The 15,882-nt window shown below is 41.2% G+C and overlaps 1 protein-coding gene across 1 annotated transcript in view; it reads left to right on the top strand.

Annotated features, from left to right (window-relative positions):
- Positions 1-14,818, top strand: part of PLCXD3 (phosphatidylinositol specific phospholipase C X domain containing 3) — an 81,994-nt gene extending 67,176 nt beyond the window's left edge. The window contains exons 3-4 of the mRNA XM_068176950.1: positions 7,430-7,566; positions 13,016-14,818. Of these exons, the coding sequence (XP_068033051.1) occupies positions 7,430-7,566; positions 13,016-13,038 (160 nt within the window). The 3' untranslated portion in view covers positions 13,039-14,818. The remainder of the gene's footprint in view (positions 1-7,429; positions 7,567-13,015) is intronic.
- The last annotated feature ends 1,064 nt before the right edge of the window (positions 14,819-15,882 follow it).

Raw genomic sequence — 15,882 nt, 5'->3', positions numbered from 1 at the left:
ACAAGCCTTTTTCAGTCATAACATAAAAGCTGAACACCATGGTTTGTATGGCAGCAGCTCAGACTTTTAGCTCTGTCTTTGCCTCTTCAGTTCCCTACTGCATTAACCAAGAAAGAAGCCAGAGTTGTCTCTGTAAAGAGATCGTTTATACTACAGTGTCCACTGAGTTCTTTTCCTCCTGCCTGCATTCCTAATGCTATTAGTTGATGCTCTAGATGCAATGGCTGAAAACAGGGAATAAAGAAAAAATGGGATGTTGAACATTAATTACCTCCAAATATTAAATATCCCATTGCATTTTTGTACAAGATGTAGGTTTAACAAATTCAGCTGACATACTTTTTGAAGGCAGGGCAGGAATATTCCTTTTGAGCTCATTTCCATCTCCCTTTATAAATGAAACACAGAAAGCCAATACCAGTTCAATCTGAGAAGGAAGACATCTAGCCCTTGGTGACTCTGCAGAGTATGCTCCTAAAATAATTACACTCAAAAATGCATCTGACCTCAGCATGCTTGTCTGTGTCATTTGAATAATGCATTCCCAAATTGTATAAAGCAATTGAGGATGACTAAATTACAGAGAAGTTTTTCAGAAGAATAAATTCAAGGTTATTAGATATTAATGTAGGTAGTTATTGCAACATGGCAGCTCATGTGCAGTAATGTCCACTCACGATCCAGGGAAAGAAATTCCCACTCAGTGTTGCCCAAATTTTCTGGTTTGAGTCAATCTGACTTTGGTGGTGCCAATTTTATGACAATGCTACTGCTACCTAAAGAGGATCCAAGAGTTGTGGAAGTGCACCTGAGGAGTTCCTTTCCAGCATTTTTGTGCTGAGTTCATGTAAATTTCTGTGCTTCAGTTCATTTGTTCCTTGTTTGTCACATTTCAACAATTAGCAAGGACCTGTTACAACCCAAAACTTGTCAATGAATCAGTGACAAAGGGAGAGAAAAACCACTTGTTTTGTTTCTGTTAATTCAGACCATTTCCATGTGCTGTGTTAATTTTGTCTCTACAGGTCTATTAGCACAACTGAGAAAATTGTAAATTTTGATCAGGGAGTGGGAACAAATGACTAGCATATAAAAGAGGAGGACCTTTTAAAGTAGTTTTGCCACAGAGAAAATTATGGTAGAATGATGTAGTGTGGAATGGCACCTAAGGCTCATCCTTTGCACGGAAACTTATTTACAGATGCAGAGTAAATCTTTAGCCGGAGCAGAATGAGGGCATGGTGAACACTCTTGAGCAGTGTGCCACAATGCCATTATTTCTGGGTACTCCAGATGAAGCAAATGAGGATGTATAAGGATATCTGTATAGGGTTGCTCTAAATACACAGAAAGGTTGTGACATCTCCCTCACTAGGGGCTTGTAAATAGATTAAACTGATCCAGAATTGGTTTGTATCATTATCTTTGAGCAGTTGATCCTGTTCAAGGTGGGCTGGATGAACTTGGATGACTTTTCAAAGTTCTTTCCAATCGTGATTTTCATGCTTCAGTGACACACAGGAAATCCACTGCTCCCACTGGAGCGATGAATTCTCAGCATCCTTGAAAAGCCAAGGTGAGCATATGTTGAATTATGGCAGTGAATTCAGTGTTGTTGCAGACAGTGGTAAAATTGAATGGACAGCAAGGAAATTAGAGAATATAGGGACTCTGAGTCAGGGTCGTGTAAGCACAGCCTCATGCAAAGGGGTGCTGATTTTGTTCAGCCATAACACCTATTTGCGAAAGGCTGCAGGGAGCAGGGTGTGTGCTTCACTGGACAGGGAAGAAATGCCACATGTCACTTTGCCCTGAGCGTGCTGCAGTTCTCACTGGTGTTACTGGGAAGGGGCACTTAATGCTCGGCAGCATCACACCCTGTGAATGGGACCAATTTCTCACTGTGGATTAGGTTGTACTGACTCCCTGCACTCCAGAAGAAAACATGTTCTCTGCCTTTAGTGATCAAACTCTCATTAATAGTGAATAGCCATTCTGTTTCGTGTTTGTGAAGTTGCTTTTCCTTCTCCTCTTCTGTGAAAGCTCTGCAGAAAGGAACGGCTGTTCCACCATGGGAGGTCCTGTCTTACAGCACTGCTGTCATTAGTCTTCTGTCACACTGTCAGGCTTTCATGACTCAGGCATTAAAAAAACCAAATAACCAACCCTCTTTCTGAACTAAAATAGACTAAGAACAGATTTTTAAAAGCAAATCTTAATACAAATAATTAGGTCATATTTTCTTTCTGAAAGCTTTTAATGGGACTCATGATTTTACTGCTTGAACTGAAGCAACTTGAATGCTTAATTATTATTTTTGAACAAAATTCAATGCCATTGAAGTCACTTGAGAGCTTTGATAGATTAAAAAAAAAGGAGAAAGAGATCTTGAATATTCAGTAACTTCAAAATGGGCTATGCCTATTTTGTAGTTGAGGTCAGTATTTCTCAGCAGATCTTTTGTGGGAGGAGGTCTCAGAAGAGATCTACCGGGATTACCATGGGAAAGTACTGTGGTGTAGGGGCATGGTAATAAGATTCCTGCTGTTCCCTATGTCCATCATTTGGTGTACCCTCCCCAGTTAATGTCAGTTAAGCAATGGTACCATCCCAGGTTCTGGAAAGTTCTAAGTTCTGTTATTGGTTCCCTCCTTGTAACCACTCCTTCCCTTATCTCCCATTGGTTTGTACTATCCCTATCCCTCCCACAAGATCTTACCCCATTGGAGGTATGTACCCCGACCCCACCTCCTCTCTCGGATATAACCCCTATCCCCTCCTTCGGGGCGGTCTCCGAGGGCTCTGGTCACCCAGACCTCGGAGTCCAGGCACTCAGGGTAGCTCCCCTCTCAAGAGGTTGTCTCCCTTTGCTCCTTTTACCTTTTCCTGCCTTTTCCTGCCCTGAATAAACCTCTGAGAACTGCAGCGCTCCGTGTGCCGACCTGTCTATTTGGTGGATTCGAGCTTTAGTCATCTGGGGCTCCTGCAGACCTGCGACCGGCGGGCTCCCCCGCGGGACCTAGGTCCGGGACACCACAAACTGGCGCCCGAACAGGTCCGGGATGCCACAATCTTTAATGCAGCAGAAAATAGTTCCTGAAAGAGGAGAAAAACTTAAAAATAAATATGTGCATATTTCTCCTTATATAAGCAAGCAAGCAAGCAGAACAGGGAAAATAGAGATAATAAAATATATGTCAAAGCTAAGCCTAGATTTTATTGTGTTGTAAGTGAAAATTGCTGTAGCAATGCTATAGGAGAAAGTACATGGCTCCGCAAAAAAAAAAAAAAAAAAAGGCTGAGAATGGTGATGTAGGGCATGCTTGCAGTCATGGTGTAAATCATACTTGTACCCAGGTCATGCCCAAGTTATGAGTACCTCTGACTAACCTAGTGAGGTGCCACCTGAGATAAAAATATAGATCTCAGAAGAAAAATAACCACATCAAGTATCTCTGTGTGACTTTGAATTGTCCAGCATAGGTAGATCCTTACCACCCAGATCTCCTCTACTCTTCCCCTTCTCATGCAGTCTTTGGCAGGTGGAAATGCTGCTCTAGTAGGCTGCTGGGCATCACGGGTGGTGGATCTGTCTGCTTCTGTGGAGGTGCAGTGGTGGTGGTGGTGGCTGCACAGCCCTTCCCATGAGGTCCTTTCACATCAGTCAGACACGTGGATTTGCTCCCACCATCCTGGCTGCAAGGGGCAGCTGACTGGCACTTCCTCACTTCCACTCTGTGAAAAGAAATGAGATACTCTACACAGTCCTTCAGGCCAGAAAATTTATCACCAAGACTACTGATCTCAATCCATGGTCAAATCGAGGTAACATGCCATTCACTTACTTCCTTGCCAGTACTCTAGCCCCCCAGCCTTGTGTCTTTGCCCTCCCTAGATGACTGGTTCCATTAACCCCTCTGCTCCCACCAGGGATGTGGAAAAACTAATTGACTTCAGATGCTGGTTTGTGGGGCAGTGCTGCAGTGGGCTGGCAGCGTCAGATCAGGCCAATTCCAACCCAGGTCAGAGGAACTGCAGCAGAATGAAAGCAGTGCCCCAGGAAGTGAGGTAAAAGCAGAGGACTCCTCTCTTTCTCCTGGCACAGGTCTCGTGGAGGAGCACACCTACTCTCCTCCCTGGCTCTGTGCAAAGAAAAGCAGCACAGCACCTTCTGTGTATGTGGCTCTGGGTAACATGGTGGCTTTGGAACCCGTAGGGATTATAAATGGTTCCTTGTGAGAACTGGGATTGTGGCCATAAGGGCTGGACTGTACCAGCTGTGGGAGGCACCCTAAAGACATCCTCTATAGGAGAGCCAGGACCTGCCTAACCCAGAGGCTGTGATGCTCCTTTTCAGGCTGAGAGGCTTCTGTCTATATGCTCGAGCATAAAATAATTTCTTACCAACCCGGCAAGATGAGTTGGGTTTGCGTAGCATGGTTTTGGTAGAGGGTGGTGCTTCAGGGGTGGCTTCTGTGAGAAGCTCCTAGAAGCTTCCCCTATGTCTGACAGAGAACCACATAAGAATATTTATGAAAACCATGGTATGTACTGGGCTTTTTTGAGCTCAGTCATGTAGGTGGTTTGTTCGCCTGAGTAAAACCCTTGGTGAGAACAATCACCAGTTTGAGGCACAATTTGGAAATTACAAGGCAGGGTGAACAAGGTTTGTACTGCTACCACAAAGGCACCCTGAGGAATATTAAAGCAGGCTTATTCTAATAATTATTGTGAGCATTTGAGATAAACACTGAAACTGAGCAACGTGTGGTTTTTAGAGTCATTGGTGTAATCCTCTCTCAGGATGGCACATGGGGAAGAGATAATCTGTATGGTTTTTGTATTAAACAAAATTAACAGAGCTACAGAGCCTACATCAAATCTTTAAGGTCAGTGGAATCTTTTCTTTAGCTATCTTTTTTAAAAGAGGATTGTGTTATTTAGCTTTGCTATGCAAATAAGCTTTTTGTTTGATAATGTGATTCATTTCTGACTTATCTTTAAATGCTTTTTAGTCTCATGAACAAAAGATTTCCATGACTTTATCTAGCAATTTAGGTATGAGCAGAGGGTCACGCAACTGTGTCTTGTGTGAAATATCAGTAAAACAAAAATAACCCATTCAACTAACCAAGCCAACTGTGGAATAAATGGCAAGGCAGGCTGACTTCAGGATAAAGCCCTAAATCAAAGAGGCATGACTGTTTGGTGGAGTCTGACTTACTAAAAACACATCAGGAAAAGGAAAATAGTATTTAGGTCAATGTGGGTGAGTGCATGGACAGCAAACTGCATGGTGTGAAGAAAGAATGATATCAGAACCAGATTCAGAATAAGTAAAAGACAACAAAAGAAGTTAATTATGCTTCAAGGCAGAGGAAAATATCAAGGTTATAAGGAAGGAAGGAAGTTCAGAAGGAAGTTTGGAAGTTCGGAAGGAAGTTTGGAAGGAAGGAAGGAAGTTCGGAAGGAAGTTCAGAAAGAAGGAAGTTCGGAAGGAAGTTCGGAAGGAAGGAAGGAAGGAAGGAAGGAAGGAAGGAAGGAAAGAAGGAAGGATGATTTGTGCCTGCCTACAATGAATCAATTGACCTTTAAGCCTCTAACTCTTTGGTCTTAAATAGGATGGTATTAAATACAAAAGCAACATACAGCCATCTCATAAGTTCGACTTTGTATCTTTGTGCAGAGCTCAGCAGTACCTTTCAGATGTGAAGATGCAGTGGAGTTTACAAGTGCTCCGAGCTGCCTTTTGTCACGTAGGTGGTCTATGCTGTTCTGCTGAGATCTGTCCTGGTTCTGGTTGCTTGCAGATCTTTTCAAGCAGTCCAGGCATTGCCAGGTGTTTAACACCTGACCTGTGCCCTGTTATAGTTCTACAGCTTTTCAGGATTACATAAACTTACATCTAAAAGTGCTGGCTGGGTTCATAAACAGCAAAATGTTTGAGTTTGGTTTTATGAACTGGTGTGCATACATACGAGTGCTTCAGTCTTACTGAATCAATGACTGAAATAAAATGTATTGCTGATATGTGGATCTTGCAGTAGATTCAAGTACATTTTGGTGAAATAAAACCTTGGTATTCTCCTGCAAAATCACAGAGAGGAATCATTTTAGCTGCTTGGGTTTTATTCTGCATTAAATTATTTTTAAAACTGACTGATTCTAGTAGCCACTGACAAGTACAGTCTCTGTCTGCTAATAGTTCTCTTTTCTTTAGATCTGTTTTCCTAAAGCTTTTGAGAGAAAATATAAGCTCAACATGTTCACCTTCATTACTGTCAGACCAAAATTTTCCATGTACCTTGTGTCTGTGAAAAAGACTGCACAACATGCTGGTTTAGGGGAAATCACAGATTTATAGAGCTTAGAGCAAAGGGAGAACACAATGTTCATCTAAACTGACTGCAGCCATGCCCAGACTTTAGGTTCTTTAATTTAACTCAGCAGCTTGAGGTTGACCAAAAGTAAAATTTAGGAACTATACCCAGGCTTGATTTAAAGACTGCTGCAGAGTTTGTCACAGTCATTGGGATTTTGTACCAATGGTCAATTACCCTTTCTCTGAAAAATGCCCTTTCTCTGAAAAATGTATACTTTATTTTTTTTGGAAGTCTGTTAACTTCTTTCCCCCAAAAAATGGATTTTGCTGCTTGACAGCCTCAGCAGGACTAAGGAGCCTTTTATTTTTCTCACAGATATTTCTTGTGATTGTTATTTTGTATTTGCACAGAAAAATATCAGAAAAAATTCTTTATACTCAGAAGCAGTTAGGCAGATATCCTTTAGACGCCAGTATTCTTGTGCTAAGGATCTGACATAATTAAAATCTACCTCTTAGAAAAAAGTTTATATGATTATGGTGCTTTCTATTTCAGCTACCAACCACTAGCTCATGATTAAGTCTAATTAGTTTATGGCTTGGGTATCAGTACTGGTGAAGAAAGGGTTTTTGGTATACGTTGTACTTATACTGTAGGAATCATGGTTGTTTCTGTGTTCCTCGAAATACTATTTCCAGCATTTCCTTGAGTGTAACAAACTTGCTTTGCAAATGGCTTGAGTTCCGTGTTACTGGTTTTTCCATAAGCAATTCCCTTGCAGTCATATGGCCAGATGATATCAAAAAGTATCTGGTCCGTGGTCCAATTTTGCCTTGTGCCTAGGCAAAATCAATAATTACTCTAAGCCTGCATGATCTTCCTTCCATTCTTTTTCACTAAGAAGTTGAAGTGCAATCAACATATTATTTACCCAGAGAATGAAAATATAAAAGAGTTTTTAAAAAGCTTGAGCAGTAACCTGTGTCCTGTCTCACTTGGTTTCTTTCCCATAGGAAGCAAGTAAGATCAATGGGAGACACTGTCAGTAAATCCTGCCTTGATGCATTTGTCTCACTGATTTATTATTGTTCCTCTTTTCTCCTCAGGGCTCTTCCTGCAATGATGGAGTGGGTCCGAACTCAGAAAGCAGGAGAGAGTGGTGTGAATATTATCACTGCAGATTTTGTAGAACTTGGTGACTTTATCAGCACAGTCATAAAGCTCAACTATTCTCTGGATGAAGGTGAAGATGACACTACTTGATAGTACTGTGATATATGTATTGTTGCATTATTCAGAATTTGAAAAAAAAGAAAGATTGTATTCTAAAAGGATTATATTGTAAAACACTCATCTTCTTGTAACACACTAAGGTGTTTAGGGCTTTAGTGGGTGGGTGTAAGGGAAATGTTTTCATCATTTATGATCATTTTTCATATTTGTGTTTAGTGTGAAGAGCAAAACTGAACATGTTTACAGTGTCCAATAAAAGAAGGCCATTTACAGGTTCTCCATGAGGTACCAAATGTGATTCACGTGTCTTCTGTAGTTATGATCAGTGCCAAGATATTTGCTGTTTTCAGAGCAAGGGGATGTATATATTGTCCTCTTCCTGCTTACAGCAGGATTCTCAACGGTGTGAGCATTGCACCAGGAGACTGAGGACAGTATATCTGGCACAAAAATTTTAAGCTGCTACATTTCATCTGTTAGGTGGTTTAACTGGTCATATTTATCAATGAGCTGCAGGTTTAAATGCCTTTGTGATGTAAATCCAAAGTTATGCTTCTAACACATGCATATTCAGTGGACAGTAAACATGACATGTTATGTACCATAATCAGTGGACAGTTAACATCATGTACTGTGTAGCTTGCACAAAGCACAGATGAAATCCTGCTTGCTTTTCATTCTCAAAATGGGGTTTTCCAATGTCTCTGCCTCAGGTCAAGCCAGCAGGTATGTGATACTGGCCTAACTCTGTAATCACAGAATGGCCTGGGTTGGAACCTTAAAGATCATCTAGTTCCAGCACTCTGGCCATTGGCAGGACACTTTTCACTAGACTAGGTTGCTCCGAGCTCCATCTAGCCTGGCTTACACACTTTCAGGCATGAGGCATCCACAGCTTCTCTTGGCAACATGTTCTAATGCCTCAGCAAAGAATTTTTTCGTAATATCTAATCTAAACCTACTCTCAGTAGCCATTCCCCCTTGTCTGCAACTACATGCCCTTGTAAAAAGTCTCTCTCCACTTTTCTTGTAGACTCCCATTGGGTACTGGATGGCCAAAATTAGGTCACCCCAAAGCCTTCTCTTCTCCAGATGGAACAATTCCTATCCTCTCAGCCTTTCCTCATAGGAGAGGTGCTCAATCCCTGTAATCAACTTCATGGCCTCCTCTGGACTTGCTCCAATAGGTTTTTGTCCTTTTTTTGCTGGAAGCCCAGAGCTGGATGCAGTGCTCTGGGTGGGTCTCAGCAGAGCAGAGCAGAGGGGCAGAATCCCCTCCCTGCCCTGCTGCCCACGGGGCTCTGGATGCAGCCCAGGACACGTTTGGCTCTCTGGGCTGTGAGTGCCATGGCTGGGCCATGTGCAGTCTCTCACCCACAGCACCCCAAGCCCTTCTGGGCAGGGCTGCTCTGGGTCTGTTCATGCCCAGCCTGTGCTGGTACCAGGGGCTGCCCTTGCACTTAGTTTTGTTAAACCATATGAAATTCCCATAGACACACTTCTCGAGCTTGTCCAGGTTCATCTGGATGGCATCCCATCCTTCAGTTGTGTTAACAGCCCCATTCAGCTTGGTGTTACCTGCAAATTTGCTGAGGGTGCACTTGATTCCTTCATCTCTGTCATTAATGAAGATACTAAATAACACTGGTCACAATATGAACCTCTAAGGGACAGCTGCTGGTCCATATTTTCCCTGGTTCTATCAGGAACACAGGCCAGCTTTGAGCATCACTTCTTCCTAAGATTAATCTTATGTAAGAGCCTGATCCCGTACCCTGAATATGAAAATTACTGTGTTTAGCATGGTTTGAGCAGAAGGTGAGTTGTGCATATTCTAACGTGCAGTATTTTGTCCCATGGTGGAAACCTGATTTCTGCAAGACTGAAACTGCACTTAAAAATAGGTGCAGTCTAAGCTCGCTTTAAGGCAGCTATGACCAGAACACTTTTCTACTGATTACAAAAAATCAGTGCCTGTTTCATCAGTGAAAAGTTCCTGTACTAAAAGTGTTGCAGTCCAATTTTAGCTAATAGCAGTGCTCTATAGTCCTTAAATTGTTTATGGGATATAATACTGCATAACACAAGATTGAAAATCTACTGAATGGCACTGTTCAGCAACAAAATCACTGATCATCCTAGCTTTAAAGAAACATATATAAAAAGTAAATAGCAAACTTAGTAATTTATAAAATGAGAGCATTACCACTGTATGACACCTAGCTGGATAAAATACAGGCAGTCCTATTTCCTGGACACATCAATACATGTGTACATAACTTTGGAAAATAAAACATCTAATCTGTACAAAACAATAGATGATATAACATCTTACAAAGAAATGTTCTTTGAAATATTACGAGAATTTATGGGATAGAATTAAGCTCAAATTTCTGTTGATAATACTAGAACTTTTGGTTGAGTGAGAAGAGGGAATTGCATCATACAGTCTATTGCTATTTTCTGTCCGACGATAATGACTACTATCTCCCATCAGATTTTAGAAGTCCAGGAATGGCCATATTGAACAGATGAGTAACAAGCATTATGGGGAGTTTGTTTGCTTTAGTTTAGGGAGTGGAATAAAAAGAACACTTCCTGCTGTTTTGTACTGAGAGGGTGCCTTGGAAAAAGTGTATGCACATGTGAGTGTAGAATAAAGAGTAATTTAAGTGTATGTGTAGTATAATGATGCATTTAAATGTATGTGTATAACACACATATCCTTTTACACTTGCATAATGATCTTTGAGTTTCTGGACAGGACTACTATAAATTTGTTTGAAAAAAACCCATGCAGCTGTTATGAAGTCATGATGGCTTTTTCAGTAGCATTCTCTTCCACATAGGTTAGGACTGTATGAGTCATCCCCAGTGAAATCTGTGATCTAAGCTAGTTAGGTTTTTTATGGCATTTAAACTTCATCCAGACTGCATCAAAAATTTACCTAGAGTCACAAATCATGGTTTTGTTGAACAAGGGGTATGACTTTAATGCTTTCGCCCACAACAAAACAAATTATTGAATGGCTTGATAGACTTTGTTTCTGGTTTCCACAGGCTCTCCAAGTAAAATTTATGTAACAGACATATAAAATGAAACATGAAAATAAATTTTGAACCCACATGTAGGAACCCCTGTGGGTGTCCTACATAAAAATGTGAAAATGTTTGCTTATTTATTGGCAGTGCAGTGTAATATGTTCTTTTTTTCCATTTAGCTGGAGTTGGTTTTTTCCCAGACTCCTGTGATTCTTCAGCTGCTCAAATATAGCCAAAAGAGTTAATCTATCATTATAATACAGTAAAGTGATCTGAACCCTTGGGTGGAGTGAAAATTAGGGGTTTTTTTGTTGGGTTTTTTTTCTGGTTTTTTTTTTTTTTTTTTTTTTTTTTTTGGATTCTGGCTGAAATTCTGTTGCATCTGAGAGCATCAACACCAGGTTTCTGCTGGTACCCCTGCTCAAACACACACCAGACACAACAGGCTTTTCGCTTGCTCAGAGGTGTACTCAAGGCAAATGCTTTGCTGTATTTTAAAAAGTGTATGTGTGTGTGCCTGTATATATGAATAAGTATAGAGCTATCTAGAGTTTGTTAGTATTGTTATGAAATGTTTGCTTAGTGTCAGTTTTATTCTAATTCTCATTTGGAAATAAATAGAAAGTAAAAGCAAAGCAAAAAAATCCTCTGACAAGAAACAATAATAGACAAATTGTATCATTTGTCCATTAATGGGGAAGAATACTAGCAAAATCTTAAATTCTGGTCAGAAAAAAAATGTTTTCATTTAGCTGTCGATCTTTCTATTGGAGAAGCACAGCACTTTATGGTAGGAACAGGTAAACAAACTTGCCTTAATTACTAAAAGAAAAAAGTGCATGTGGGGATATACTATCCATGCTCTTTTGAAGATTTCACCTGTGAGGGCCTAAAGCTGTAAGTTTTAGTTTTAAAACTAAGTCTTGATAGAGATGCACTCCCTGTTGATGTTGTTTGGGGATCTTGCCAAAAAAGAACAAGCCAGAAAGTACTATGCAGCACAACTGGACCATTCAAGAGTTCAGTTTTGCCACCCATATGCAGCTAAAATTGTCTTTGATTTCAACCAGAAATGTGCTTGCTGGGTTGGGTCAGATGTGTTATTCTGATCCCACGAATTTGAAAGGTTTCTTCACATGTATTATGAGGAATCTTGCATGGGAAATTAGTTGACTGTAATCAGCCCATCAAGGAAAAATATCTGTCTACACTATTGATCTATGTAAGCATCTACTTACTCAAATTGTCGTGTCATTCACTGCCAAAACTTTTTTTTGCTTCTTCTGCTTATTTTCCCCCTCACTGTGTTCATCATGCATACATCGAGTGCTTTTGTTTTCTGGCAGTTCCATGTGATTACTTGATCCTTTCTTTTCACCCATACTTGAAAAATGGCAACTGTGCTGCACAAATGGAATGCCTCAGCTGTATAAACCCACCTGGCTCCATTTTTCAGTTTACACATGCTGAGACATCTTCGTTCCATACTGATCTAACCTGCAGAAATCCAGTTCAAACAGGAGGTGGTTCCTGGAGTGCAGTTCCTGCCTTTTATGGTGAGGGGTGAATGGGAATCAGACCACAGGAGTGTAGCTTTAGAATCAGTGAGTTATTTGCATTCTTTTGCTGTTGGATACATTTCTGGTTTTGTAGGTCCTGCTATTTCAAAACATTCTTTTAAATGTAAGCATGTATGTATATATATATGCATGCATGGCTGAGAGGGAATGTATGCTGGGCTCAATCTTTCTGTCATACTGATACAAATCTAGACAGTTTCTACTAACTTCAAAGTAGTTAATAAGCCTTTACCCTGAGGTGAGAGTGAGCAGAAAGTCACTATGTAGTAATTATAGGCTGTGTTGCAAATGAAATTTAAAGTTGTGGAACTTAATTCCACAAAATAAAAAAAAAGAAAAAAAAAGAAAGCAGAGTGCCCTGAAAACACAGTTCCAGTGCTGTTTATCCTCAATTTAGTATCTGAAGCACTACTTATTAGCAACTGATTAGGCCATTTGGTGATTTCAAGAGTTCAGGTAACATTGTTTCAAAGTTCTAAATTCCTTTTCAGTGAAGTAAAAGCTAATAGTGTATGATGTATTTGCCATATCTCAGTGGTAGCTTCTGTGTTACATACAGTCAATGTTGTTCTGAATTGTATATGTTTACCCAATGATGAGGTCAAAATATGCTGTATAGTATGTGTAATGTATTGATTACAAGTATTTGGAGTTCAGTGGTCTATTTAGTTTTTACTGTGCTGATGTTTCGTAGATATGTGTGTAAATGGGATTATGGATTGTCTACAGTGTACAAGGAAATAAGAATTACTCCTAAAGGAAAAGGGCAGTTATGTGACCTGCCTTAATGCATTAGGATAATATTGTTAAATCTCATAATTATTGGTTCTGTTTCAGATGTTACCAAGGGTTGTCCGTAGAGCTGACTCCCTCACTTTCTGGCACGAAGGAGTTAAACTTGAAGTTACTTGGAGCTCACTTACAGATTTGTAAATACAGACTAGGATGTTTGCCTGATCAACTGCCATGACTGTACAAGGTGGCAAAGACATGATTTCCAGTGTGTTACAGATCAAATCACTTCTGCGCACACAGAACTCCTGCTGATGTCAGCAGAAATTGTGATCATGTAATTGAGTGGCCTCAAATTCATCTTCTGGAATATAGTCATGATGGGAGGATGGGGATATCCTGGCTTTAAGGAAGTGCCTGGATGCTATGCAATACTGCTCATGTCCTGTGTTGGAACATAGCTTTAAATTTGCAGGAAGAGCCTTGTACTTTGCTCCAGTGTAGGTTGGACCTATCAAAAAAAATCCTTATGTAAAAATTGGGAATGCCATAGGCTGATCAGTATGGCCTGGCCTGCCCATGTACAGCATTCTGCTTTCAGGAACTGTGGCAACTTTAAATAAAAAAAAAAAAAAAAACTATAATAACTCCCTGTCCCTGCAGGACCTACTTTGGAATCTCAACATTGCGTACAGGTATGACTCCTGTACTATTCCCACAGCCAAGTCTAGCTCTCCCTTCATGGTTTATATTTAAGATGACTTATCCGAAGAATAGGATAGAGGTGCTAACTAAACACAAAGAGTGTCAACCTTGAGCCTGGCTGGTTGGAGTAGGGCGCCTGTCCTCCAGCAACACATTTGATAGGAGGTCAGCTTCAGTCAGATCCACCTGAGCAGTGACTGAGGGAAGGTACAAGTCTGATTTCAGAGCCTCTTCAGCTGTCCAGTTAAAATGCAGCATCTTCCCACTTCCCTCCTTTGTCTCTGCTCAGTGCTGCTTATCTGGACTTGTGCATACACATCCTTTTACCTGCTAGCCGAATATTAGATATTTGTCAGCCTCAGCACATCATAGCAGTCCACATGGTTGTAAAAGATGTTAAGTGTGTGGGGCTAAAAGCTGGAAGTGGGCCTCATCTGATGTCCCAGGATGGTTTATCTCCACACTCCAAGTTATGCACACACATCCTCTTGAAGAGGCGTCACCCTGGCCAATAAGTATCTCCTCAGAGGGAGGTGCACTTAGGGGTTTTTGTTTCTGCAGTAAGATTGCATGTGCTAATATCTTCCTTCAGCCTTTGGTCCTACAAAGGCCAGTTTTATTGGAAGAAATTCCTCAAGTAGCTGCAATTAGTTTTGCTGTGAAGTGGGGATCCTTAAAGCAGAATCCTGGAGTTATGTGTAATTACTATTACTGAAAATAAAAATATGTGGTTAAAAACACAATTTTAAAAAGAACAATTATATGGGCTTGCCAGGACAGTTAAGTTTTTGACTGCCTCAGTCATCAGTAGTTTAGTATCATCTAGGTGATGATTATTAGCATGTTATTGCCACACTGCCTCCTGACACTGTTCAGGGTCTCTGTACAGAAGCCTTATTCTTCCCAGTGAGCATTAATGCATTTGAATGACTTGTCTCAGTTTTGGTGGGAAGGAGGATTGTGTAACACTGAGAACATGGAGCTCCCCATGTGTTGTGCCCACAAAGGTTCACAGAGCTGCACCTTCTCGTTTTAGGATCTGTTTAATGGTACTTAACTAAATGTTGTGTTAAAAATGCCTACAGTTCTGTATAGCAAATGTGAATTTTTATTACAAGAATGTGTATTTAGAGTAAAAAAAGTAATATAAAATCCAGTTTCTTTGTATCCAGTGAAACATCTAATAAAGCTCTGGTACCTGTATTCTTGTTGTATGGCTTCATTGCTTCATTTAAGGCTTTTCATGTGGGAGGCTTTTTAAGCACAATTTGGGGTTATGGGGTGGAGTCATATATTAGACACAGGCTGTGCTGTTATGTAAGGGGTGTACATGGACTGTCCCGTGAGGCATTGCACTAGGAATGTCCTTTTTGCTTGGTTACTATAGGGACCCTTCAATACCACAGCATGATGAGAGTGTCCATGCTGTCCGTGGTGTGTCCATGCTGTGAGTGTTCATGCTGCCAGGGACACGGCGGGCTCTTGGCTACCTCTTTTCCCTGGCTGGCTCACACCACTGGTGTCTGGAACGCAGGGGACAGCCCTTGTGAAGTGCCAGCCTGTCTCATTGTCCCCTGGGCTGTCCCACATCGCTGCCCAAGCTCAGTGCAGCCCACCATCGAGGCAAACCAAACCCTGCTTGCCTGCAGGTGCAGTGGAGCAGACTGACTACTGCCCCAAGTCTGGCTCCAGGACATGCCAGTGAGGAGGTGAGTCCTGGTGTCTCCTGTGGGGTGCAGGGATCCCCCTCAGAACCAGGCATAGGCAACTTCCCAGTAGGAGTGCTCTGTACACAGGAGCAGGGCCAGCTTCCAGCCAAAGCTGGGTGTGGCATGTCAAAAGGTTAAAGCCTTTCTGCATGGCAGAAGCTTGAAGTTTAAGGTTTGTGTTACATTATTTTCCTAACAAGGCTAAAAATTTTGTTTTCCAGGACAGACTTCTGTTGCTCACTTCTCCTACTGTGTCACAGGCAAACCCAGCCCAAGTACAGTGCCCTCCTACTCTTTGTGACCTCTCACTTGGCCCAGGTGAAGGCTGCAGGCTGCAGGGTTGCAGTAGAAGAGGCCATGAAAGATAAGCAAGTCCCTGCAGAAACCCATGAATTAAATTTGCCTGCTGCTTAAAATATCTCCCTACTTCTTCCTAAACCACAGGTACTGTCTTACCACAGGAGCACGTTAATTGGTCAGTACACAGAATAAATTTTCACCATTGCTAAAGTGGTTACTAAACAGTAAATTTAGCCTTTAGTTCAGGTCATTATCAAT

This window comes from Anomalospiza imberbis, chromosome Z, assembly GCF_031753505.1.
Source record: "Anomalospiza imberbis isolate Cuckoo-Finch-1a 21T00152 chromosome Z, ASM3175350v1, whole genome shotgun sequence".
Lineage (NCBI taxonomy): Eukaryota > Metazoa > Chordata > Aves > Passeriformes > Viduidae > Anomalospiza > Anomalospiza imberbis.
The sequence above is the reverse complement of the archived record's forward strand: the minus strand, read 5'-3'. Positions and strand labels throughout refer to the sequence as shown.